Source organism: Panthera pardus, unplaced genomic scaffold, assembly GCF_024362965.1.
Source record: "Panthera pardus isolate Hobbes unplaced genomic scaffold, ASM2436296v1 HiC_scaffold_6, whole genome shotgun sequence".
In the NCBI taxonomy this organism is placed as follows: domain Eukaryota; kingdom Metazoa; phylum Chordata; class Mammalia; order Carnivora; family Felidae; genus Panthera; species Panthera pardus.
Genome location: NW_026526991.1, coordinates 30,267,420 through 30,291,652, shown reverse-complemented (window position 1 = coordinate 30,291,652; position 24,233 = coordinate 30,267,420). Strand labels below are relative to the sequence as shown.

The 24,233-nt window shown below is 42.8% G+C and overlaps 2 protein-coding genes across 6 annotated transcripts in view; both read right to left on the bottom strand.

The window, feature by feature from the left end:
* POC1B (POC1 centriolar protein B) overlaps positions 1-16,028 on the bottom strand; it is a 95,580-nt gene extending 79,552 nt beyond the window's left edge. For 2 of the 5 annotated variants that reach the window (XM_019446397.2, XM_019446402.2), the window contains exons 1-2: positions 15,901-16,028; positions 15,156-15,240 (exon numbers count right to left, since the gene is read on the bottom strand). In XM_019446397.2, coding sequence (XP_019301942.1) covers positions 15,156-15,240; positions 15,901-15,915 — 100 coding nt within the window. In that variant the 5' untranslated portion in view covers positions 15,916-16,028. Of the gene's footprint in view, positions 1-5,364; positions 6,264-15,155; positions 15,241-15,900 lie in introns of those variants that run through there. The other 3 variants (XM_019446399.2, XM_019446403.2, XM_019446398.2) reach the window with 2 other exon arrangements.
* GALNT4 (polypeptide N-acetylgalactosaminyltransferase 4) lies at positions 9,430-14,885 on the bottom strand. The gene has a single exon (XM_019446396.2). The coding sequence runs from the start codon at positions 14,609-14,611 to the stop codon at positions 12,863-12,865; it is 1,749 nt and encodes a 582-aa protein (XP_019301941.2). The 5' UTR covers positions 14,612-14,885; the 3' UTR covers positions 9,430-12,862.
* Positions 16,029-24,233: the final 8,205 nt, after the last annotated feature.

The window sequence follows — 24,233 nt, the reverse complement described above, 5'->3', positions numbered from 1 at the left end:
GAGGGCACCTTTTGGGATGAGCACTGGGTGTTGTATGGAAACCAATTTGACAGTAAATTTCATATATTAAAAAATAAAAAATAAATAAATAAATAAAATAAAATAAAATAAAATAAAATAAAATAAAATAAAAAAAAAAGAAAAACTGCTAAGAATTTCAGGACAGTGATAGCAGGGCATTAAACCAGTCCTAAGTGACTACACAGGGCATATGCTCATAAAACTGGCCCTGGGCCCGAGGACAAGTTGTTGATTTGGCAATAAGAACTGCGTCCGTCAAGTGGTGAGATCAGAGCTGGTTGGTGTTGGTTGATGAGAGATGGGAGGGAGGCTGTGGAAAGAGTTAACGTATACAACTGATTTATTAATTCATTGAGGGTTTACAGGGTCCCTAACACTTAACATGATAAGAAGCAGGAAAAAATGGTATTACAGGATCACGGTGACTCAACAATTAATGGGGTGAGGGAGGTCAGAAGGATAAGAATATGAAGCTTAAATGAGAAGGTGACACAGGACTTGAGACTTCACATATTTTGTCAGAAAAGGAAAAGAGCATCTTAACCAGAGTGGATGCTCAAAATTACAAATATAGAGTCGATGGCTGCATGCCCACATTAAAGCAGCACTTGCTTGCTATCCTGGTGTGAAGCCCGGTGAAGAGAAGTGAGACAGCAGAAGGAAAAGGTGGTTCATAGGACAGGGACAGCCTCACCTTTGGGCAAAGGGGCACTTCAGAGGCCTATTAATTACGAAATACCAGAAGCCAAGATGTCCCAAGTACCACTGTGTGGCTCAGGGTACACTCTTTATTTCTTCCACATTTTTCATCGTTACTTCCTTAACCTTATCCACTAAACTCTAATACTGTGATAATGAAAGGTACTGGACTACGGATATCAATGTTGTAAAGTGTCAACGTGGAATTTACTTTCCTTCATTTCCACTGAACCACACCCTAAATAAACACCACCACCTCATTTCAAATGCCAAAGCTTATATGATTCGTCATCCAACTGGTCTATTTTGAGATAAAATGTCAAAGGGAAGAAGTTAAGAGAAAAGGTTAATTAGTAAATCTACCCTTGAAAAAATGATTTATCCCCTAACAATAATTCACGGTTTCAGGAAATCTTCATTAGGACAAAAGACAAAACAAAGTCCATGTGCACCCAGGCCAGTGCTATGTCTCTGGAGGTACCAAGGAACGCACCAAGGAGAACATGTTTGCTTTCCATCACGTCCAAAAGGCCAATAGTTACTGTGTCACCTTAACTAGCAATAACTTGAGCCACCCTAAGATCTCTCACTCCTTGTTTTATCCAAACCTGCAGTTACTTAGAGGTTTGCTCCATCAGGAATACTATATCCTTAGAAAGAAACGGTAGTGCCTCCAGTTTGTGAGCTTGCTGTTAAATTATTTTATCTTTTCAATTGGTAATAAATGCACATGTTATCGGTATTTACCAAAATCTCCTTCTGGACCTTGGCCACTTAGCTCCCCTTCCTAGAGGCAAACCAATGTTAACCATTTCTTGAGTACCCTCTTATGTGCTTAAACAAATATGTGCCTATTTACATGTATTTTTTATACAAATGGCAGCATGTTATTTGTCATTCTGCATTTTGCTTCTCTATCTTCCTTTGCCAGCCCACTTAGTATAATATGTTGGAGATCGTGATGTATTAGTACATAGAGCTGTCTTATTCTTTTCCTATTTTTTCATGTTTATTTATATTTGAGAGAGAGAGAGAGACACACACACACACATAGAGCACAGAGGCAGAGAGAGATGGAGACAGAATCTGAAGCAGGCTCTAGGCTCCGAGCTGTCAGCACAAAGCCTGACCCAGGGCTTGAACTCAGGAACCATGAGATCATAACCTAAGCCAAAGTTAGACACTTAACCGACTGAGCCACCCAGGTGACCCATTCTTTTCCTATTTTTAATAAAACCTTACTTTATTTTATTTTTATTTTACTTTATCTTATTTACATTTATTTATTTTTGAGAGAGAGAGAGCACAAGTGAGGGAGGGGCAGAGAGAGAATGAGACACAGAATCCAAAGCAGGCTCCAGGCTCTGAGCTGTCAGCACAGAGCCCGACGCGGGGCTTGAACTCACAAACCATGAGATCACAACCTGAGCCAAAGTCGGATGCTTAACCAACTGAGCCACCCAGGTGCCCCAAAACCTTAAAGAAAGATTTCCTAAGCCATTTCTTCTCTTTATTGACCAGATACCCTTAAAGACTACAGACCTGTTATTTTTGTGAGATGTTCATCAGTTTTTTTTCTTGATGTTCCCTCATGATTAGATTCAGGATATGTATTTTTGATAGGAATCCACAGGTTGTATTGTGCCCTCATCATAGCAGGGTGTTTGTGTTTGTTTGTCCCGGTATCGGTGAGATTTACTTTGATTGCTTGGTCCAGGTGGCATGTTGCTGCTTGGGCTCTGCCTCTTGGCTGTTCTGCAGGAAGAGTGCCTCTGAGAAGGAAGCCAAGGCGGCTGCGGGCTCACCGTGTGTGTTTCCCTTCTGCCTCGCAGGGACTGTTACAGTTCTGCACTCTCTGTTGCTTGATGACTGAATTCACTTGCCTCATATATGTTGCCCCATTTTACAGTTGTTTTTAGGCTGGAGGGCAAGTTTGGCTACCAATTACTCTGTCAGGACTGGAGGGAGAAGTGTGCTTGATTCTCTTTAATAGCTACATAATATTCTATTGTGTAGCCACACCTTAATTTATTTAACCAGTCTACCCTATTTACCCCTTCACAAATGATGCGGTGATATACATGAGTCATTTCTGATGTGTACAAATACATCATTGTGATCAGTTCCCAAAAAAATTATTGATGGGTCAAAGAGTACATGTTTTTGAACTCACAAAAAGGTCTATGTTCACAATATAGTGTCTTTCACAGCTTTATACATTTGGATCATCTCCCTCTCAGGCCTTTCCATCCCATATTCAAGAAAGTCCTAGTAATTCAAATCACCTTCATATAGAAATTCTTGAATTTTTCAACTATTTCAGGGGTCCTTCTATGTATTTTGGACTCTGATTATGTCTCACTTATACTCCACTACCAGAAGTTAACTCAGATTTCTGGTTTGAGGGCACCATGACTTTGTACTTCCTATAGCATTTCCAGGTTCATGCTGGTCTTTAGGTCACAAAAGAAACTCTAGATGGCCTTCTTCAAGGAAAAATAAACAAGGACATATTCTAAGGAAATCTGTGAGGAGATCTCTATGACTGTTTTTTAAGAAAAAAAATTATCACTCCCAAGCATACACATCTATAAACTTAGATAAAAGGGAAAGGGCTGCCCAATAAAAAGATAATATTCTAATCTTCACTAGATAAACTTTCATCTCTATCTAGTACTTTCAGAGTTAGTTTGTGCTATCCAAGCACTATGTAATAATATAAATAAATGATGGCACTAACTGAAAATTCCTCTGCCCTGAATGAGGGAATATTTAAGCATCTTTTCCTTCTAGCTGACACTAAGTCATTATCTTGCTAGTGTAAGCATGGTCTAAAAGGAGCTGTGGGTGCTTTAAAAATAATCTTCAGTAATGACAATCAGGAGAACTTAATTTAACTTACTCAAATTCCACATCTCTAGGAGGATGGACAATCACAACAACATACACCTTTACAGAGTTGTTACTAGGGGCCAAATACTTTTATAAGCATTATTTTATTTAATCCTCACAACGAGGCAAGTAATTATCATTATCCCTCTTGTTCAGATGAGGAAATGAGGCTTAGTGAGGTTAAGTAATTTGTCCAAGGTCATGGAGGCAGAAAGCAATGTAGTCCATTTTTAACCCAGTTCTATCAGTCTCCAAAGCCTCAGTCTCCAAAGCCTGGGCATTTAACCAATAACCCAGTGTTTTGAGAAGCACTGGGCATTTATGGATTATCCCTATTACAATTACTGGGAACCTTGTTTAAAATGTGTACTTCCAGTAAATTAAACATTCTTTGGGGTGAGACTGAGGAATCTGATTTTTTTTTTTTTTTTTACCACTTTCTCACTTAATTCTGATGTACCTTGGAAGTGGAGACATACTGTGCTCTGCATACACTAACACTTAGGAATAAATTTTTGAACTGTAACAGTGGGAGAAACTTTAACGAAGCTACTACACAGGTTGCCATCAAAAACCATAATAGGAAAAGAATTTCTGGCAAACTTTTATTATGGTTTCACTGTGAAGAAAACAACTTAGAACTTCCAAATTTCATTCTGCTTCTATTCAATGAAAAAAAGAAAGAAATTAACTTGTTCTTTACCATCATTTATTCTACAAATAAGCCACAGGCTAATAGGGATTGGGTCCATGACAGCATAACCTTGAAGGGAAAAAAGGGAGGAAAGTGACAACTTCAGTGTTAAAATTATACAATTTTAAATGGAAACTTCTAAAGTGCGGCTCGGGTTCTACAAACCATGTGACAGTACTTTTAAACTCTTCTAATGTTTGAATAAATTTGAGTGCTGCCTTCGGAGAAGCTGGCCTAATGGAAAAGAATGTGGCTCTAGAATTAGACTCCAATCCAGGCCCAGCCAGGCTGTGCTACTTACTAGCTATGTAGCTTCAGGAAAGTTCCTGAACCTTCATCCATAAAAAAGGATGGAAACACTTCACAGGTTATTGGTTTTTCCCATCCCCTCTCCTCCAACCACCTCCCAACCCACCCTGTGAAACCCAAGAGCCCAGCACCTTCTGAAAGGCTATCAAGTATAAATCCACCATACTTTATGTTCTGTTTCTCTGAGTCACGACCAGAAGTTTAGGCCTTGAGTTCCTCCAGTCATCATCCACATGCTCTCACTCCTATAACTCTCTGGATGTCGCCTTAGCTGACCCTGACACCCATGCCTTCTCTCCTTCCCAAAAGCCGCCAGTGGGCCAGGGGGACTCCCAGTAGATGATCTCCCTATAACCACATCCTCCTCCTTGAAAGTCCCTCCTCCTCAACCACTTACGCTTAACTTTGCTTGGGAACCCCAAGTTCCCTGAAACCCTTTCAAGTGACAATCATTTTCTCTTTCACATTTCACCTACCTCACGTCACAGTTTTCCTCTCTAGCTCCTGATATTATTAGTTCAGTCAACAGATATCTCACCCTTACACCACATAAGGCATTGTGGGCCGGGCAGGGGAAGTCCTAAGGAACAAAATAGGCAAACTTTCTAAATGGAGAGCTGACACTCAGATGAAGAGGAGGAAAACAAGTCAACAAGCAGGCAAACATGACATCTTAAATTGTGCCAACAGACACGAAAGCTACATCAGGAAGTCATAAGGAGAATTTTGTGTGGAGGTAGAATACTTACTTCAGATGGAGTTATCAGTAGCATTTTAAGGAGAGGCAGAAGGACAAGGAGCCAGCCAAGCAGAGTGAGGAAGTGAAGAGCATTTCAGACCAAGGGGACAACCAGAATGCTCCAAGGCCCTTTTCTTCCACGCTTCCTTGGCAATTCATTCCGTGGCCACACCCTGCATCTTGTCATCAGCAGAAACCGAACGCTTCCCAGATCATGAATTGAAGCCTGCCATCCTCTGACAAGCTGCTTTCCTTACAGTTTAGTCAAGTAATTTCTATATCACTCCAATCCATTGACCCATATTCTCCATGGAGGCTCTCTTTTCATCACCTTCATTTCTCTCTCTATCCTACTGATAAGCCCCCTCTCACACATATATTCAATCCCCTGACTCTCCCTCCTTCCTTCAAGTTTCCCCAGCTAAATCCCAGTCACTCTGGCTTTTCTGGACCTATATTTGTACCAGTGAGAATAGCTAGACACACCCCCAAACAGATTAGAAACACGGTAAATGTATAACCACTAATGTCACCTGGATCTCTACACGGCCCAGTAGTGCTCAATTCTGCAATACTTCCCTCCCTACTCTCCTAATGACTATTTAACATCTCCTCTCAATTCCACATTTCTCCCCCACCCTAGACCTTGGCTTTCATGAGACCCTACTGTCATGGCTTTCCTTCTATCTTTCTGATTATTTCTTCTTAGATTCTTTTGCCATTTCTTCTTCTTGTCTAAAGGTTTGGGATCTTTAGGACTAAACTTGGGCTATTTGCCCTCATGGTTTTATGTTCTTCCCAGGTGATCTCAAATATTCCCATGACTTTGCTGAAGTCGAAAACAAATGGAGACCAGCCTTGAAAATTCCCTGAGTAGACAAAAACAGTTTAATCACACAAACAAAGATTAATTTAGCTTATTTTGTCAAACTAACTTGACCTAGGTCATTTCTTGCTTATGTCTCTGGAAATCACAAGCAAAAACTTGAACTGTTTCCCAAGGTAACTCCTGACCAACACCCTATCATTTAAGAGAATTCTAATATTACAAGCAATGAATGTGAAGAATAAAGTCACTGCTTTCTCACTATTAAGCTGCTTTGTAACATACCCCTGAGCCTCACTGCATGTTTTGAGTGTTCCCAGTTTGCAAACTATCTTTATGGTATGTGCACAATAAACTTTAACTAATTACTATTTCAGGGATTCCTCAGTTTTACTTCTGTTATTTCTGAACTTTTGACAACTTTAAATACCATCTGTATGCTAATAACTCCCAAATTTCTCTCTTTCCCAGAGCACCACCCTAGTCTGAACCATCATCAACTCCTGCTGGTATTACTAAAATATCTCCTAATTGACTTCTCTACTAACAGTTCAGTATCCACAGAGCAGAGTGATCTTTTTGAGGTCTAAATCAGATTATGCCATTCCCTTCCTTAACACTCTTCAACAACTTTTCACAACTCTCAGAACAAAATCCTAAAACACGGCCTCCGCCTTAGTTTCCTAGGGCTGCCATAACAAATTGCCAAAATCTTGGAGGCTTAAAACAAAGCAAATTTATTCTCGTACAGTCCCAAAGGCCAGAAGTACAAAATCAAGGCATTGGTAGGATTCTCTCTAATGTTCTAAAGGAGATTCCATTCTTTGTCTCTTCCAAGGTCTGGTGCCTCCAGAAGCTCTTTGGCTCCTGGCTGCATGACTCCAATCTCTGCCTCTGGCTTCTTCTCTTATCTCCTCTGTGTCTCTCCTAATAACACTTGTCATTGGATTCAAGGCTCACCAAGATAATCCAGAATGATCTCTTCTTGAGATCCTTAACTTAATTACATCTGGAAAGAACTTTTTTCCCAAACAAAGTCACATTTACAGGTTTCAGGGACATGAACATATCTTTTAAAGGGCCCCTATTTAACCTGCTCTAGCCTCCAAGACCTTACTACCTCTGCCTTCCCCTGCAACTTCATCCCCTAAAGCTCTCTCTCTGCTTTCATTTACAGCCTCTACCCCTTCTGGCCTTTCTCTCTCTCTCTCTCTCTTTTTTTTTTAAAGTAATTTTTTTAAGTTTTCCTGTTTATGTAATCTCTACACTCAATGTGGAGCTCTAACTCATGACCCAAGATCAAGAGTCGCATGCTCTTCTGACTGAGCCAGCTAGGTGCCTCTGGCCTTCTTCTATTTCCTTAATCAAGGACAAGTTCTTTCCCACTCTTGGTTTTTGAATATGCAATTCTTTCTCTAGTCTTTGCCTGGCTAACTCCTCCCTCAGGTCCTGAGTTAAATCTAACTTCCACAAAGGAGTATTCCTTGACCCCATAAACTTATGTCGCCACTGTTATTCCTCAAAGCACTCTTCCTTTTCTTCACAGCATGCACCCCTTTTCCTGTTTCAGGTTGTACCTGCACACGGCTACACGGCACACGGCTGTGTGTTTACTTGTTAATAATTTGTCTCTATCATCAGACTATGGATTCTTCACACCATGTGAAGAAGCACACCTGTTTTGTTCTCCTCTGTGTGTGTGCACCCAGAGCATAAGCCAGCATCTGGCATGCTGTAGCATTAACTAAATAAAGTTCCACTCGATAAATGGGGAACTTTTATTTTTTATATATCATTCCCCCTTTGAACAGGATCAGATAAGTGCAAATAAGAGGGTCAGAATGGTGACCAGACAGCCAAGGGCACTGCTAGCCTTCAGTGGACAACTCTCCTGGGCCAGCCTGAGAAAGTGGTCGAGCTTGGCATAAAAAAGGAAAAGTCATGTCTGATTATTAGCAAGCTGTAAGGACTTGTCTACTCTTCACTTCTACCCTGGACAACTATTCAGTTCAGGAATTTATTTCACCTTTTATAATAATCCCTACGTCCTGGTCAAAACGATTTAGGTTTTTCTGAAATTTTAGGAAAAAATTCCAATACAGATTCTCACTCATGGTCTAATTCACATATATATCTAACTTTCTTAACTCTGTTAAATTACAAAATGACTCAAGTGTTAATAAATCCTGCTGGCCGGTTTTAAAGTCTGGTAGGCACAGAGGGATATAGAAATCTTTTTTGGAATACATGAAATTCTCCAGCCTCTTCTTTTCCCCTAAAGATTTTTTTTTTTTTTATAATTGAGATGTAATTCATATACTATAACTTCACCCCTTTACAGTGTATAATTCAGTGTTTTACCCAAAATTGTACCACCATTGTCACTATCTAATTCCAGAACATTCTCATTACACACCCACCCCCTAAAAAAACCCATCCTCATTAGCAATCATTCTCTATTCCTTCCTGCCACAGGCTCTGGCAAACACTTTGTACTGTCTATGATTTTTCCAGTCATTTTTTACTTTCATGAAACTGAAGGTGGGATACAATGATTTGCACAGGGTTGCAGTCAGTAAGACAGCAAGATTCTAGCATATGTATTTACAGTAACTTTTTAAACTATACATTAAAAAACCCCAAAAGATCAGTAAAAATATGTTTAGCTCAACTGTACATATCCTAAATGCGGCTATTGAGACATCTGATGGAGAAAGCAGAGTCTTTACAATAGTGATTCCCAAGAAGTGTCTCAGGCACGGGAGAGGCATGGGTGTGGGGCATTAGGCAGAATCACTAAAGAGGAAGAAGAGATGTGGCTGGTGGAAAGGAACTGCACTTCGGATGGGGGGATGCAGAGCGATGGTTGAGGGAAATGTGAGGCTATGTGGTTTACAGAATAGATATATTTCTTTTTAGCCAAAGGTTTTGAAATTCATGTTAATGTGCCCAGGTGTTCACTTGCTTCCTTTTACAGAGCCCCCAGTGAGCCCCAGAGCTCCCCAGTCATTTCCTGTTTGTTTATGAGTAGTAAACGCAGACATTAATAGTGCTAACACCACTCAGAATACTTGTAGGGTAATGACACCTTGCAAAATAATGCAGGAACTTTGACTTTTTAATATTCTGTCTGTATTTTCAAATAAGCTAAATAATTACAAGCTTAACTCTCTTCTGTTACCATCAACAAATGTGTACATAGAAACAATGATCCCATAGACTAAAATCATCAGAATCCATTTGCAAAAATAATTAGCAATGCATTTTATTTTATGTCTTAATATTGCAAAAAATCATTAACAAAAGAAAAAAAAAAAGGATGGGAACTGCTCAACACACAGAAAAAAATTCATTGTTCAAAAGAGATTAATCTGAACCTCAACCTTTTTTGGGCTCATTTACAAATATTATTAAAACAGCAATTGAAAGGGACAAACTAGGGATGCCTGGGTAGCTCAGTCAGTGAAGCGTCCAACTTCAGCTCAGGTCATGACCTTGCACTCGCTCGCTCACTGAGTTCAAGCCCCCGCTTCGCTTCGGGCTCTGTGCTGACAGCTCAGAGCTGGAGCCTGTGTCTCCCTCTCTCTCTGCCCATCCCCTGCTCACTCTCCGTCTCTCTGTCTCAAAAATAAACAAACATTAAAAAAAATTTTAACAAAAGGGACAAACTAATCGAAACCAAATATTTTATTAGTTAAAATTGAGATCCTAAAACCACTAACACTATACAACTTAAAAATAACCTCTTGGCTCCAACCTAGAAAAGTTTGATTTGCCAACATACAATGAATATGCAGGAACCTACTACTACTGAGTAAACAAATTGTCTTTCACAAACAAGTTACTGTGAGTTCTAGAGATCCTGAAGATGATCATTATCATTTGTCTGAAAGACGACTGCTAGAAATGCCTACTTAGTTAATGTACTCATAGAGCTGGACACTGAATGGCATAACGATCATTTGAAGTAGAAACCTCTTGTCTACCAAATATTTTACTGAAACTGATATTAATATGTAAACTAACTTAAAAAGTCAACTCTTAACTGTCTACAGCAAAAGAGAGCTTTGGTACCAATAAATGGGAATTAGGGCGTCAAAATAGACATTGTTTGTAGATTTACAGTATGTTTTTTTAAATTAAATTGGCAATGCCTATAGACAAAAGCGTGAAAGTCTCATCCTTCTGTTACCTACACTACATGAGGAATGAACAACCAGACTCTTTCAAGTTACTGATCTAAATAAAGCACTATCCTAAAATTTCTTCCAAAATAATTAATGGGTCACATCCTACAATTTAGCAATAGGTAAAAAATTAAGTACTTTACTTTTCAATGCCCCCTTTATCTTTTGACAGGAGCAGCAAGATACTGGGGTAAAAGTAATTCCAATAAGTACTTCCAGAATAATCAATTTTAGTTTTTCCATTTGAAGGGGGGGGGGGGGGCAGCTAACAAGAACAAATAAGTAAATAAAGGGTGATTTAAATTAAAAAGTAGACTGGGCAAGGGGAGACAGTAGGTTTAGGAGAACAAATGCTGTCAAACAACCATTTTTGCAAAATGCAGAGTATTATTATAAATCCTTCTTAAATTACACCCAGGGCCATGTACCTTGCACATGAAATTTGGATAATTCTTTGATAAACCTCAAGGTTGCTAGATAACTTCACGAAAGTTATTAACACATTTTCATTGTGAGAAGCAAAGGAGAAATAAAAATAATCAAGATACATAGCACTTTTACTTTTTGAAATGGCTATCCTAAAAGTTTTTCTTAAATCCCGATTTTGCAAAGTTCCTTCTCTCCAGTCATCAAGTACACACTGAAAACAACTTTACTTATGAGTACTGTGGACTATCTATGGAGTATGCATTTTTCATAAATGTAGACCAAAGTGAACTAATTGAGATTTGGTTCTAAATTCAGCCTGTGATTCTTGGATATAGCTTTGGAACAAAATGAGTGGTGTATACATATATTTAAGTATAGTTACTTCTTAATTTTGTTGGGAAAATATTTATATTCTCAGCCCAAAAGATTACTTTTAGAGTTTGAAAGATTAAAGATAAAAACAAAATTGGTTCAACAATTGTCAAATAAAATGAATACAAACACTAACCACAACAACTTTCCACTCAATCCAAAATAAACCACTTCAGTTGAGCTCGGCTCACTTAATTTTAAAAGTATCCCCCTTTTCCAGATTCTTAACTGGACTGATTATTGCCTAACAACATTATCTGTGTTAAAAGTGAAGAGATAAAAAGTGTTGTAAAGACTGCACGAGTGATTGTAATGTGTAATCACGTTTCAGAGCTGGAAGGGATCTTTGAGATCTAATCCAGCACCCACATTTTATAGATGAGAAAACTGAAGCCCAAACGGAGTCTTTTGGTCAAACGACATGACCAAAATCACATTCCATGGCTGAGCCATTCATTCATTCATTCATCATTCATTCACCCACATACTACTGAAAGCTGCGTAAGTGCCAGGCTTGGTGCTAGGTGCTGAAAACAGGCTGCAGGGCAGCAATCGGCAGCGTCCAGGCAACAGGCAAGCTTTTTCCTTGTTTTAAGAGAAATCCTTAAATGTCCTCACCAGGAAGAACTCCTAGAAGACTTCCACAGCCTTTGCAGCACCGGGCCCACTTTCAGTTTCACACATTTCAGTAAACACAGTTGGCTTTAACTTTGCAGAGTCCACAATCATGTTTACTTTAAACAATTAAGCATTAACAAAGGGAAGCACAGTATTGTGAATGAGTCCCTTTCCAGTACATTCATAACTTAAGGAAGTGCAATCAGAAAATGCCCCCCCCCCCCCAACACACACAAGAGTTCACAGAGAGGACAGCTTACAGAATCAGAGAAAATGAGGTATCAATACAGGCCAGTTAAGTCTAACAGCTCAAGTTTACCAAGTGTGGAATGTAAATCTCTCCCCGTTTCATTCAGATGTGGGTATATTTTTCTGAGATGTCTGTATGTTAAAAAGACCTCTAAACTCACATTCAAACTAATGCCCTCTTCCAATGAAACGTACATCTAAACCAGGCCTTTCTCCTTAAGATCAACTTCCTTTGATTTCTAGTTGATTAAAGGAAAACTAAAATAAAAAAATAATGACACCTAATGTGTTGGCTAAAAGAAATTCAAATCCTCATACAATAAGAATAGCAATAGCTCAAACTGCACATTTATGAGTTTTGTTTTTAAAGAGATGGGCAGTGAACTTATCCATCAACATAAATCATCGCTCTTTCTGCTTGGACTTTTACAGTCTTTAATATTAAGTCTGGCACTTAACTGTTTTGTGTATATCAATTCACAGTCAACTTCTTTGAGGAGAAAAAAACCATATTGACAAAGCTTTTAAATAAAACAACCCATAAGTAAGGCACTTTGAAATATTAAACAGCAGCTCTCTGTGCACCCATTTTCAGCATTCTATACCAAAATGAAACACAGCTTTCACAGAGCTCTCGTAGATGACCAGTGGGTGATTTCTGATAAAACACAACCTCACTGAGGCTCTTTAAAGGCTCTTTGACTTTCTTGAAATGACCAGTGGGTGATTTCTGATAAAACACAATCTCACTGAGGCTCTTTAAAGGCTCTTTGACTTTCTTGGAGCTATTGTCCATCCGCTCAGGAAGAAAGTGCTGTTGTGCTCTTCTATTTCTCAAACTTCCAGATCTGTTTTTTATCTAGAGCATCACAAGTTCTCATTTGAACATCAGGGCGACCCTCAGGTGTCCGAAAAGCACTAAGGCACAGTCCCGAGCGGGGATGAAAAATGGTTCCATCTTCTTCAAAATGCCAAATAATGTTTGCTGGAATGGGGAACCCATCTTTTGGACAATTTTGCATTCCTACATAATTTTTTTGCTCAGGAACCTCTGCACATAACTCTGTCACGGAGTTAAACCTTATTTCCTTGTTTGAAGTGTATTCAAAGAATTGATTGCCTCCTTGGCCGTGGCAGCCAAACAGTGAAAGGTTGGCACCTGTGGGGTTACTGTCAGGAGAGTTATAATCTAAACATTCGGAAGAGATTCCCATACTGCGAATAGCTCCGTGCCAGCCTGGCCTATCCTCTGGAACATGTAAATTAGAAAACACATTTTTCAAATACCAGTCAAAGCTCTTACACTTCAGCCGTTCTCGTAGTAATTTTCTTTCAGATATATCACCATAAGCTTCTTTCCTTGCTGGAGGGTTTCGATTGTAGAAATGCTCTTTGTACTGGTCCATCCACACTTCCGCTGCCCGAGCAGTATTCTGTAGGAAATTGGGCCGAGCATATGGCGCCCGCTTGGGGAATACATGGCCCACGTGGGAACACGGGTGGATCTCCAGTTTACCTCCACACTGCCACACCCTAAAAGATAGCTCCAGGTTTTCACCCCCCCACACTTCCATTCCAGTGTCATATGTTCCAAGGTACTGAAAATATTTCTTGCTGACAGCAAACAGTCCTCCAGCCATGGTGGGAGATCGGATTGGGTCAATTCTCGATTTCCGTCTGTCCCTTTCATGTTTGGGGACTGAATGCCACTGGAAGGTTAAGCGCCAGTCAAATCCACCAATCATGGGCTCCCCGGTCTGCATATAGAACTCAAAAGTATTCCAATCAATGGTGTCTATCACAGGACATACAACTGCTGTTTCATCTTTCCCAATTCTTTCCAAAAGTGGTTCTAACCAACCAGAATTACACTCACAGTGGCAATCCAGGAAAGTGAGGACATCCCCCGTGGCAAAAGTGGCCCCAATCAGGCGGGCTCGAACCAGCCCCTCCCGCTTATTTGTTCTAATCAAGCGGACTCTATCGAGATTGCTGATGTAAGTTTCAAGCTGTGTCTTCAAATAAACTCTGTCACTCAAGTCATCCACTAGGATGATTTCCTTCAAGAGGACTGCAGGAGAAGTTTCTAAAACACTGTGGATGGTGCGGAGCAAGGTCGACCAGGCTTCATTATAGAAAGCGATGATAACAGAGGTGGTGGGAAGTCTCCTATAATTAAACTTCTGGGATTTACACTCATACATTCTTTTATCCTCTATGTGGCGGTGCAGGGAAATCCTGTCGCTGAGATAAATATTAATGGCATATCTCTCAATAAGTTCTTCTTGCTGCTTTAGTTCATCCTGGCTGAGCTGGAGTTTGCTGGCTTTCCCCCACTCCCCAAGTGCGTGGAAATCTGCAGGGGGCTTCTCATAAAGCGGTCGAGACAACTCCTCTGCCTTTTCCCAGGGGCCTGAGAGCTGTTTGGGCCCCCTCTCCCTGGCAAGGCCGGCTGCTGAGGAGGCATGGAAAGTAGAGACAGAGAGTTCCACCAGGATATAGGCCACTGTTAAAAGCGCCAGCAACAGGCAGCTCTTGCCTGCCCAGGTCCACCTCACGGCCATCCGGATCCTCATGGTTAAGGCGCAGACGCGGCCACCAGAGCCACCACGCAGGGGAAGGACTTCGGACCAGCAGATTGAGGTCCCGGCTCAGGTAGGAGCGAACTTCCGAGCACGTCCCTCCTTTCACGCAGGCGCTCGGCTTCTTTCCAGCCACAGGGGCTTCGCAGCGGTCACCGGAGACCTCTCGGTCCTTGGCCTCCGGCACAGCCCCAACTCCTTTCTCCCCGCTTCCTCCACTTGGTCTCACAACTTTTCACAAACTCTCTGGCCAACACCCCACCCTCCCTGGGCCGAGGACAAACCCCTCCCCTTCCCACTCACTCCTCCTGGCGGTTAGTTCGAGAAAGTCGTCGGCCAGGCCCGGGCCTGGAGGCGACTCGGCGGGGCCGGGCTGGGGGCCAGGACGGGCACGACCCAGGTGCCCGAGGCTGCGGCGCTCTCAACCCCCACACGGGTCCTCGGGGGCTCTCCCGCGGCCCCGCGTGGACAGAAGGCAAGGTTTCCGACCACCTGAGCCTTGGCCGCATCACAAAGACGGGGAGAGAATGAAACTTACCAAGTTGTTTGCCGTTGGGACTGAAGTCCACGGACGTGATCGCAGCTTTGTGGCCCTTAAAATACCGCTCCAGAACGGGGTCCTCCTGGGAAGAAAGTCGTCGGGTTGTGAAAGCAGGTGCAGCCGTCGGACGCGGGCGTCGCGGGGTCAGCGCGGCCGCCTCCGCCGGGGCCCGGCCCGGGAACCGCCACACGGGCGCTGGCCCCGCGGAGCCCGAGGGCCCTGCGCCAGCGCCCGCTCGAACCCCGACTCGGCGAGGCCGAGCGCCTGCCGCCCGCGCGGAGCCCGCCCCCACCGCCCGGGCCGCTCCCCAGAGTCGGGCGCCCGCGCGGGGCCACCGGGACGGCTCATCGAAATGCACGTTCCCGGGCCCCGGCGCCGGAGCCACCGGCGCGAGGCGGGGCGCCGGCTCCGGGGCTTTTGCAAACCCGCCAGGTGATTCTGACGCAGGCGCTCCACTGGAACCCTCCGAGAATTCTGGGGGCCATGGGGCTGCCCGGGCTCCGTCCCGAGCTCCGGGACGCCGGGAGGAGCGCCCGGGATCCGGCCAGGTAGCGTCAGGATCTCCGGCCCGGGATCCAGGGATCCCCCAGAGCGGAGAGTGAGGCGTGGACGTCCCCGGGGCGGGGGGCGCGGGGCGAGCGGCTCAGCACCCGGCTGCGGACGCTTGCCTCCACCTCCCGCCAGGTGCTAGCGCGGCCCCGCGGCACCAGCTCCGGGGAGGCGCCCCCCAGCCCCTCCTTACCGGGGCGGAGGCCATGGGAGGAGCGGCCGGCGCCGGGCTCCAGCCGGCGGGGGGGACCGGGGGAAGGGAGGGGACGGGACGGGAAGGGGGGACCGTGCGGCGCCCGGAACCGTCTGCCCAGAGCGGCGGCGCCTCCCGGTCACTACAACAACGGCGACCCAGTCAAACCCCGCGCTCCAGGCGTGGCCAGTCGAGCCCCGAGGCGGCGCTCGCGCCGGAGGAAGCCGTGCCCGGGCCAGCAGGCAGGCGGGACGCTCCAGGGTCAGGTGTGACAACTCACGAAAGCCAGCGTTTACTAACACTCGCACTGCCCGCGTCTTGAAACCGTGAAACAGGGCAGTCACCGCGGTGGCAAGGAGACCGAGGCGAGGGAGAGGGCAAGGAGTCTATGATCGATGCAATCGGAGTTCGATTACACGTTAAAGAGACAGCGCCCAGGAATTTGAAGAGGGTCCCCGACAGCTTATTGACTGGGGAAGGGAGTTTGGGTCTGAAGAGGGGCAGCTTGCTAAGTATTCATATACGCACAGGAACTAAACCTCTGGAGGACAGATTTTAATTTACTTTATCACTATTTTTCACACAATACCCTTCGTGATATAAATGCTGGAGAGATGAATGAATGAATGAATGAATGAATGTTGTGCATCTACTTAATGTTTTTTCTGCTATGTGTTTCTATTCTAATCTGCTCGTTAGTGTATGCTTTAGAGCAGCCAATTTCCTCGGCAACAAGTTTAAAGTCTGCAGGAAGCCTTAGAAAGAAACTTTTTGTTTTGTTTAAATTATTAGGCTACATAGTAATATAGCCATTTGTATAGCAGGCTTTCTTACACACAATATCATTGGCGTTTCGGCAACGCCATGGCGCTGATGCAGTTATAAAATGTTACCAACGTTTGCAAATTGCAAACTTGATTCCTAGATAGTTTACATATAATTGTCAAAGATTACAGAGTCAGATCTTCCAATTCTAAACCCATATTCTCTTTTCCCCTACCTCAAAGCATGAAAGACTCGGCTGAAAATTACATATAAAATAAACATTCTTGGCAGCAAAAAAATGATGTAATAGACCACAGCCGGTAAGACACATATTCACATATTCTATGTAAATGAAAGGTATAGTACACACCTTAATTGCGGGTTCTCTAGTTGTCTAGTGATAGAATTTAGTTTTAGTAAATACCGCACATAGCAATTAAACAGACAGGAAATAGCTTTAGGTTTCAGTATTAGTTCAAGTATAAATTTGCTGACTATCTCCTGTTTGGCTCTGAGGGGTACGCAGGTGACTGAGACATTTTCACTGCCCTCAAGAACTCAACAGACTAGGTTTCTGAGTCTCATATTTTAGTATGTATAACGATGATTTAAGGGACCCCATTCCCAGAGATGCTGATTCAACATGCATAGGGTGGGATCGGGGCTCTATAAATGTAATAAAGAAGTCTTAGCTGTGTACATTGAGAAACATTGCTGTAGTCTAGGAGGTGATGTATCAAGAGTGTCGATACCAGCAACTTACCAACAAACTGTGACAGGACTCTGAGCTTTGCTGCTTATTCCCAGACTAGGTTTGACTTCAAACAAACAAACAAACAAGACTGACATCTGACATGCTTAAAAATAATGCTGGATGCTGGTTTGTGTGTAAAACGTTGTAGCTCTGTGGAAAACAGTTGTGCAGTTCCTCAAAAATTAACTCCTAGGCATATAACTCCAAATGTATTGAAGGCAAGGGCTAGAACAGATACTTGGACACCAAGATTCATAGGAGTGTTGTTCACAACAGTCAAAAAGTGGAAACAACTCACATGTCTAACAGTGAATCTATAAAGAAAATGTGGTATGGACATACAATGACTGTCATTTGGTCATAAAAAGGAATGAGATTCTGATACATACCACAACGTGAGTGAAATCTGAAAACATTATGCTAACTGAATAAGCTAGACACAAAGGCTAGTTGGATTCATAGAGACAGAAAGTGGAATGGCGGCTGCCACAGGTGCGAGGATAAGAGAGAATGGAGAATTACTGTCTAATCAGAACCGAACTTCTGTTTGAGGTGATGATGTTCTGGAAATAGAGATGGGTGATGGTTCAAAACATTGTGAATGTACTTAATGCCAGTGAATTGCACACTTAAGAATAAAGTTTACATTTTATTTTAATGTATATTTGACTACAATAAAAATAATAATTCTAGAAACCCTGAGGAATGACCAAGACCTCATTATTTCTCATAGCCAAGACATGTCTGATCTTGGGTATAGCAGATTACCAGAAAAGGAAAAAGGTAAAAATGTAGAAACTAGTTCAAAAGAAAAGTTTTAAAGTACAGATTTTTCTCTAAGTCTTAGTAAAAATACAATTAAGCTTTTTTTCTAGTTATCAAAAAATACATCACCTATTGGGCCATTACCTAAACGTAGACTTAATTATTATTATTATTATTATTATTATTTTTCAGAGCGCTTGCGGGTCTCAGTCAGTCAAGCAGTCTTCATGTTTGGCTAAGGGCTAAGGTCACGATCTTGCAGCAGCAGTTTGTGAGTTCCAGCCGGCTCTGTGCTGACAGCTCAGAGCCTGGAGCCTGCTTTGGATTCTTTGTCTCCCTCTCTCTCTGCCCCTCCCCTGCTCGCACTGTCTCTCTCTCTCTCTCTCTCAAAACTAAAAAAAGAAAAGGAAAAAGAAAAAAAACCATTAAACAATTTTTTAAATAAAATACTTTTTTAACATACTTATGGTGTGCTCACTACATGCTAAATGCTCTTCTAAGTACCTTGCAAATTTTGACATTCAATCCTCATAAGAATCTTGTCAGAGAGGTGCTCTAATCACCATGTGCATTCCTCTATGAGGAAACTGATATGCGGAGACATCAAGTTACCTGCTCCAGGTACACAGCTAGGCAGTGTAGATTTTAGTCGGTGCCTCCAGACCCCCATTCTTAGTTACTAAGTCCTGACGCCTTTTGCATGGTTGCAGGCATATTGCGAACATGTAAAATTCAGTATCCTAGCCTAACAGTAAATTTTACCCACCCCCCACCAAAAGGAACTTCTTTGTTTCCATTCCACTGTTCTCTTTTATTAGTCCAATGGCCCCTCCCATGGTTCTTTTCCATATTTGATTTGATTTTGTTTTGTTGTTCCTCACCTTTGCAAACCAGCAAAATGTCAGAGATAGATATTTAGAAACATGGCCAAAGTTGGGGAGATATATATATGTGTGTATATATATATATATAAATATATATATATATTTTTTTCTAACCTCAAGCCTGCTTGAATTCATGTAATAGCACTTGTCACAATAATTTGGGACCACTCCCAAACGGCAAATTTATTAATCTGGAAGAAAGCCACAATAATCCACAAAATTTAAAAATCTATAGGCTATCATTGGGGGCAAGGTACTGCATAAGACAAAACTGATCCTTTCATTAGCTCTCCTTTTCCAGATTCCCTTCAGATTAGACACTGACCATCTGTACTTGAGCACTATAAAAATTTGTTTTTATGTTAGCAGGAGTCATTCCTGGGTTGGTTCCCTTCGCGGGTTGAAAAATTCAGGGACAGCACACAAGTGCCATCTACTGTTCACCTTCCTGTGTGGTTACTTGGAATGAAACTACTTTATAGCCTGTTTGCAGGCAGTGTAACTTGTGGCTACAGTTGCTCCAGAGTATAGGAGCGTACCTAGAAAGGAAGTACCAGATCTGTTTGAATCATGAAAGCATTAGCCTTTTTTTGGTTTTGTTTTGAACACCACCAATGATTTATTTCAATCAACATTCAGTCTCCAAATCCTATCCATGGTATCCTCCCAATAGAATTTATCTTCCCATCTTTCTGTCCTTATGTCTTCTGCCCTGCTACAGGCCGCCCTCTTCCTCTGCCTCCCAGATCATTTCAGTAACAAGAGCAAAAATTAATAAGTGAGACTACAGCAACCTAAAAAGCTTCTGCGCAGCGGAAAGAAACAAAATGTAAAGGCAACCTCACGCTGTATTGGATCCTTGAAAGTTGACACGATAGATAGTAGAGCTTCAACGTTTTTACCATAACAGCAACAACAATAAAAACAAAATGGTAATGATGCGTTGGAGAGGATGTGTTAACCAACCTTACGGTGGTGAGCATTTCAAGTCGAATAGCAAATCATCACATTGTACACCGAGCAGTGGGCTGGACCTGGGCACTCAGGGGCTCCTCACCTTCTCCGCTGTCCTTGCAAAGCGGGTTCTGCTTGCTTCTCCCACTCCCAAGGGATGCTCCAAGGACGGAGACTTGAGAGGGGGATGTGATGTTGAAAACACCTGCATGGTATATATAACAAGCCAGCGAGGGCCTCTTTATAAGCTTTTAAGATTTGGAGGACGTGTCCAGGGATCCCGTTACCCTGCTACCACCCAAGACAAGCCTCTTATCTTTTCCTTACCACTTTTTATTCACTTATGTACATTCCCTTTGCTGATATTATAATTGCCACCTACCTGACTCTTTCTTGGGTGTCTTCCTGCCCTCTGCATATGGGAGCTGGTTTTCAGCTTACACCAGGAGAGCTTCAGAGAGGGTTGCGAACCTACATATACCTTACAAGAGCTCAGACGGTAGCCCAAAACCTTTCATTTCCATTAAAAGAAAGGAGAGCCATCCCTTTTAGAATCTAGCAACACAGAGATAATATAGGTAGTATTACCACCTGCTGCCTGGCAGATAGTAAGTGCTTGTTAAGAGTTAGATTCTTACGCCTCTGTCTCCTGACCCTTTCAAGGTTTGAGTCAAGACGTTTCATCAGAGAAGGCAGAGGGGGGCAGGCCAGACAACAGCACTGTGATATCTTAGCTTCTGCAGTCCCACAGACTCAGTCCGAATCTCACGAGAGGGGACACAGGAAGAAACTGTTTTATGGTCAAGTCTGGTGAGACATCTGGCATAGGCCACACTGCTTGGGCAGCCAGGAGGCTAAGTGGGAACCAGAGTGACAAAGGAGGGGGCTCCTACCCAGGTCTGCATGGACAAGAGCATGATTTTGGCACAGTGAAGATTTCAGAGACCTTACTCTACTGGGTTGTTGTGAATTATTTAATTCAATTGGATGATTAAAATCAGTAGTTCTTAACTAGGACACCCTACCCCCACCTCACATTTGGCAATGTCTAGGGATGCTTATGGTTGTCACAGCTAGGGGTATGGTACTTTTGGCATCTGGTAGACTGGGCTCGGGGGTGCTGATAAACACCCGGCTATGAACAGGACAAGCCCCATGTCAATAGCACTGAGGCTGAGAAACCTCGATTTAAATGAAAGCACTTAGCACATACATGCTCTGTAAACGTTGATTCACCCTTACGGTCTGATCTCCTGGTGTTCACAAGGTTTCAGATAATTAGCAATCCCTAAATGTACCATATATAGCAAAGTTTCTTCATTATAAGACATATTTTTTATTTAAAAAATCATGGTTTTAGGATAGTAGTTACACTTGCGATGAGCATAGCATAACGTATGGAGAAGTTGAATCACTATGCTGTACACCTGAAAATAATGTAATACTGTGTGTCAACTATGCTCAAAAAATAATAATAATCACTGTTTTCGTTTTTGAATTCACTTGAGATGGGATAATTTATATATTTTCCCTCTAAGTAGCTGTTACCAAATCATGGTGGGTGTCAGTTAATGACATCTTAAACTACAAAAAAAAAACAAAAAACAAAAAACAAAAAAAAAAGTAGTATGCTGTATACATTTCTGAGGTTCTATGCTTCAATTTCCTGTATTAGATCAGAAGTTCTTGAGATAGAGCCTGGGGTCATGAAACAGCAATCTATTCGTATGTCCACTGATTCATCATCACTAATTACATAATCGTTAGTTGACTTTTCTCCTGGTGCTGCTGACAAATACCGATGTCAAATTCTGCACACGCTAATCTTTTTTCTGTGATGAATACACAAAACAAGAAAGAAATCAGAAACATCCACTTTGCTAGAGATCCTGGAGAGCAAGTTGATCAATTCCTTCCATGAAGAGATGGGAAACCAGGGCTCCAGGAAGGCTCATTGGACATGCCCAACTTCGTGAGTGACCCAGTCAAGCCCACAAGCCAATGGTCAGGAATTCCAGTCCAGGAATAACCACAAGTGTGTAATCTTTATTCATGATGAGCTCAGCAAGAGGTTATCACTTTTTTTTTTTTTATAAATTTTTTTTAACGTTTTATTTATTTTTGAGACAGAGAGAGACAGATCATGAACGGGGGAGGGTCAGAGAAAGAGGGAGACACAGAATCCGAAACAGGCTCCAGGCTCTGAGCCATCAGCCCAGAGCCCGACGTGGGGCTCGAACTCACGGACCGCGAGATCGTGACCTGAGCTGAAGTTGGACGCTTAACCGACTGAGCCACCCAGGCGCCCCAGAGGTTACCACTTTTTATTCATCTGATGAGACTCAGTGACATTCTTTACTGGACAGAATTTTGGTCCCCAGACTATATTCCACAAACATTATTGATTGAGCACGCCACCAGGCTCCAGGAAGTATATTAGGTATTAAACATACAACGATAAGTAAAAATGGGTACAAGGGTAGGAAACTTACTTACCTTCTAAACCCAAGCAGATAACAAGGATGGGGGCAGGGGGTAGACCACAGGGTTGCCAGATACAGTATGAGGTGCCGTAAATGAATTGCATGAATTACATAGGACATACACTAAGAATAATAAAATCAATGTTTATCTGCACTTCACCTTTAAACTAGACATCTTGCATTTTTATCTGCTAAATCTAGCAACTCTAGCGAGCTGGTAATCTGGGCGAAGGGGAAAGTGCAGGCCTCTTCTAAAGGGGGAGCTGCTGCACAGCATCTCGGGAATGGTTTCCATGAGACATGTAGCCCCAGGGTTAGCAATCATTGGAATTATTATGATAAGCTAGAAATCCAAGATTTCAGTTAAAATGTCCCTAATTTTAAAAGTTGTATGCTGGGGCACCTGGGTGGCTCAGTCGGTTAAGCGGCCACTTCGGCTCAGGTCATGATCTCGCAGTCCGTGAGTTCGAGCCCCGCGTCGGGCTCTGTGCTAACAGCTCAGAGCCTGGAGCCTGCTTCCGATTCTGTGTCTCCCTCTCTCTGACCTTCCCCCGTTCATACTCTGTCCTCTCTCTGTCTCAAAAATAAATAAACGTTAAAAAAAAAAATTTAAAAAAAAAAAAAAGTTGTATGCTGGGGGCACCTGGATGGCTGAGTCATTTAAGCATCTGACTTCGGCCCAGGTCACGACCTCACAGTTCGTGTGTTCAAACGCCACATTGGACTCTGTGCTGACCGCTTGGAGCCTCGAACCTGCTTGGATTCTCTGTTCCCCTCTCTCTCCGCCCCTCACTCCCTTGAGTTCTCTCTTGCTCTCTCTGTCTCTCAAAAATGAAGATAAATATTTTTTATTAAAGTTGTATGCTGATTTGGAAATTTTTAAAGATTTATGTGGGGAAAAAAATAATTTCTGTAGCTTGTGATGGTATTTAAGTGAGCCCTAGCGAACACCTCTCTTTCCCACCAGAATAGAGAAGCAGCTGAATGCTACAGGTTTGTGACCTGTAGATGAAAGTCAAACGTCAGCTATGATACTGACGATACAACAGTGAAGGATTTGGCTTAAGAGTACAGCCAAACAGGGCTGCTAGCAGGCTCCTCAACTGAACTAAGCCTCCTCTTCCCCCACCCAGCTTTTCCCCCCAACAAGGCAGAGTTTACCCTACAGCCAAGAGAGCAAACAAGAACATTCCCACTTTGCAGACAGAAGGATGTGAAGAGAGGAGAGAGTGGCAGAGACTGAGCTGAGTGGGCTCCCCCACTCTCTTCCCAACTCTCGGGAAAACTCCACCCCCACTCCTCACCCCCCTCAAGCCTACTGCCACCCCAGGACAAGGAAAGCAAAAGGGGAGAGGCCAGGACTATTCCTCCAAGGCAGCCCCTCCTTCTATGGAAACAGGAACTGGAGAATAAGTTCTCCAGGTCCCTCAGCCAGTTGACTCTGGTCCACGAGTTTCCAGTTCTGTCCACCTGACTCGGTCACTGACTTTCAAAGTTTACAGTTCAGTAGAAGAATTGATGTAATAGAGTACACTGATGTACTACCAACACTTTAACGCACACCTGTGTGGGATCTGTCTCCACCCCAGTTCTACCTGGAGTAAGGTGCATATAAAGGTTATGATGCTGCCGAGGGAGACTTCCCACCCTTTCTGTCTCCGTTTCTGCTGAGGCCCCAAGACAAGAGACGGTAGGCACCCCACATTCTAATGGGAAGGGCTGGAACAC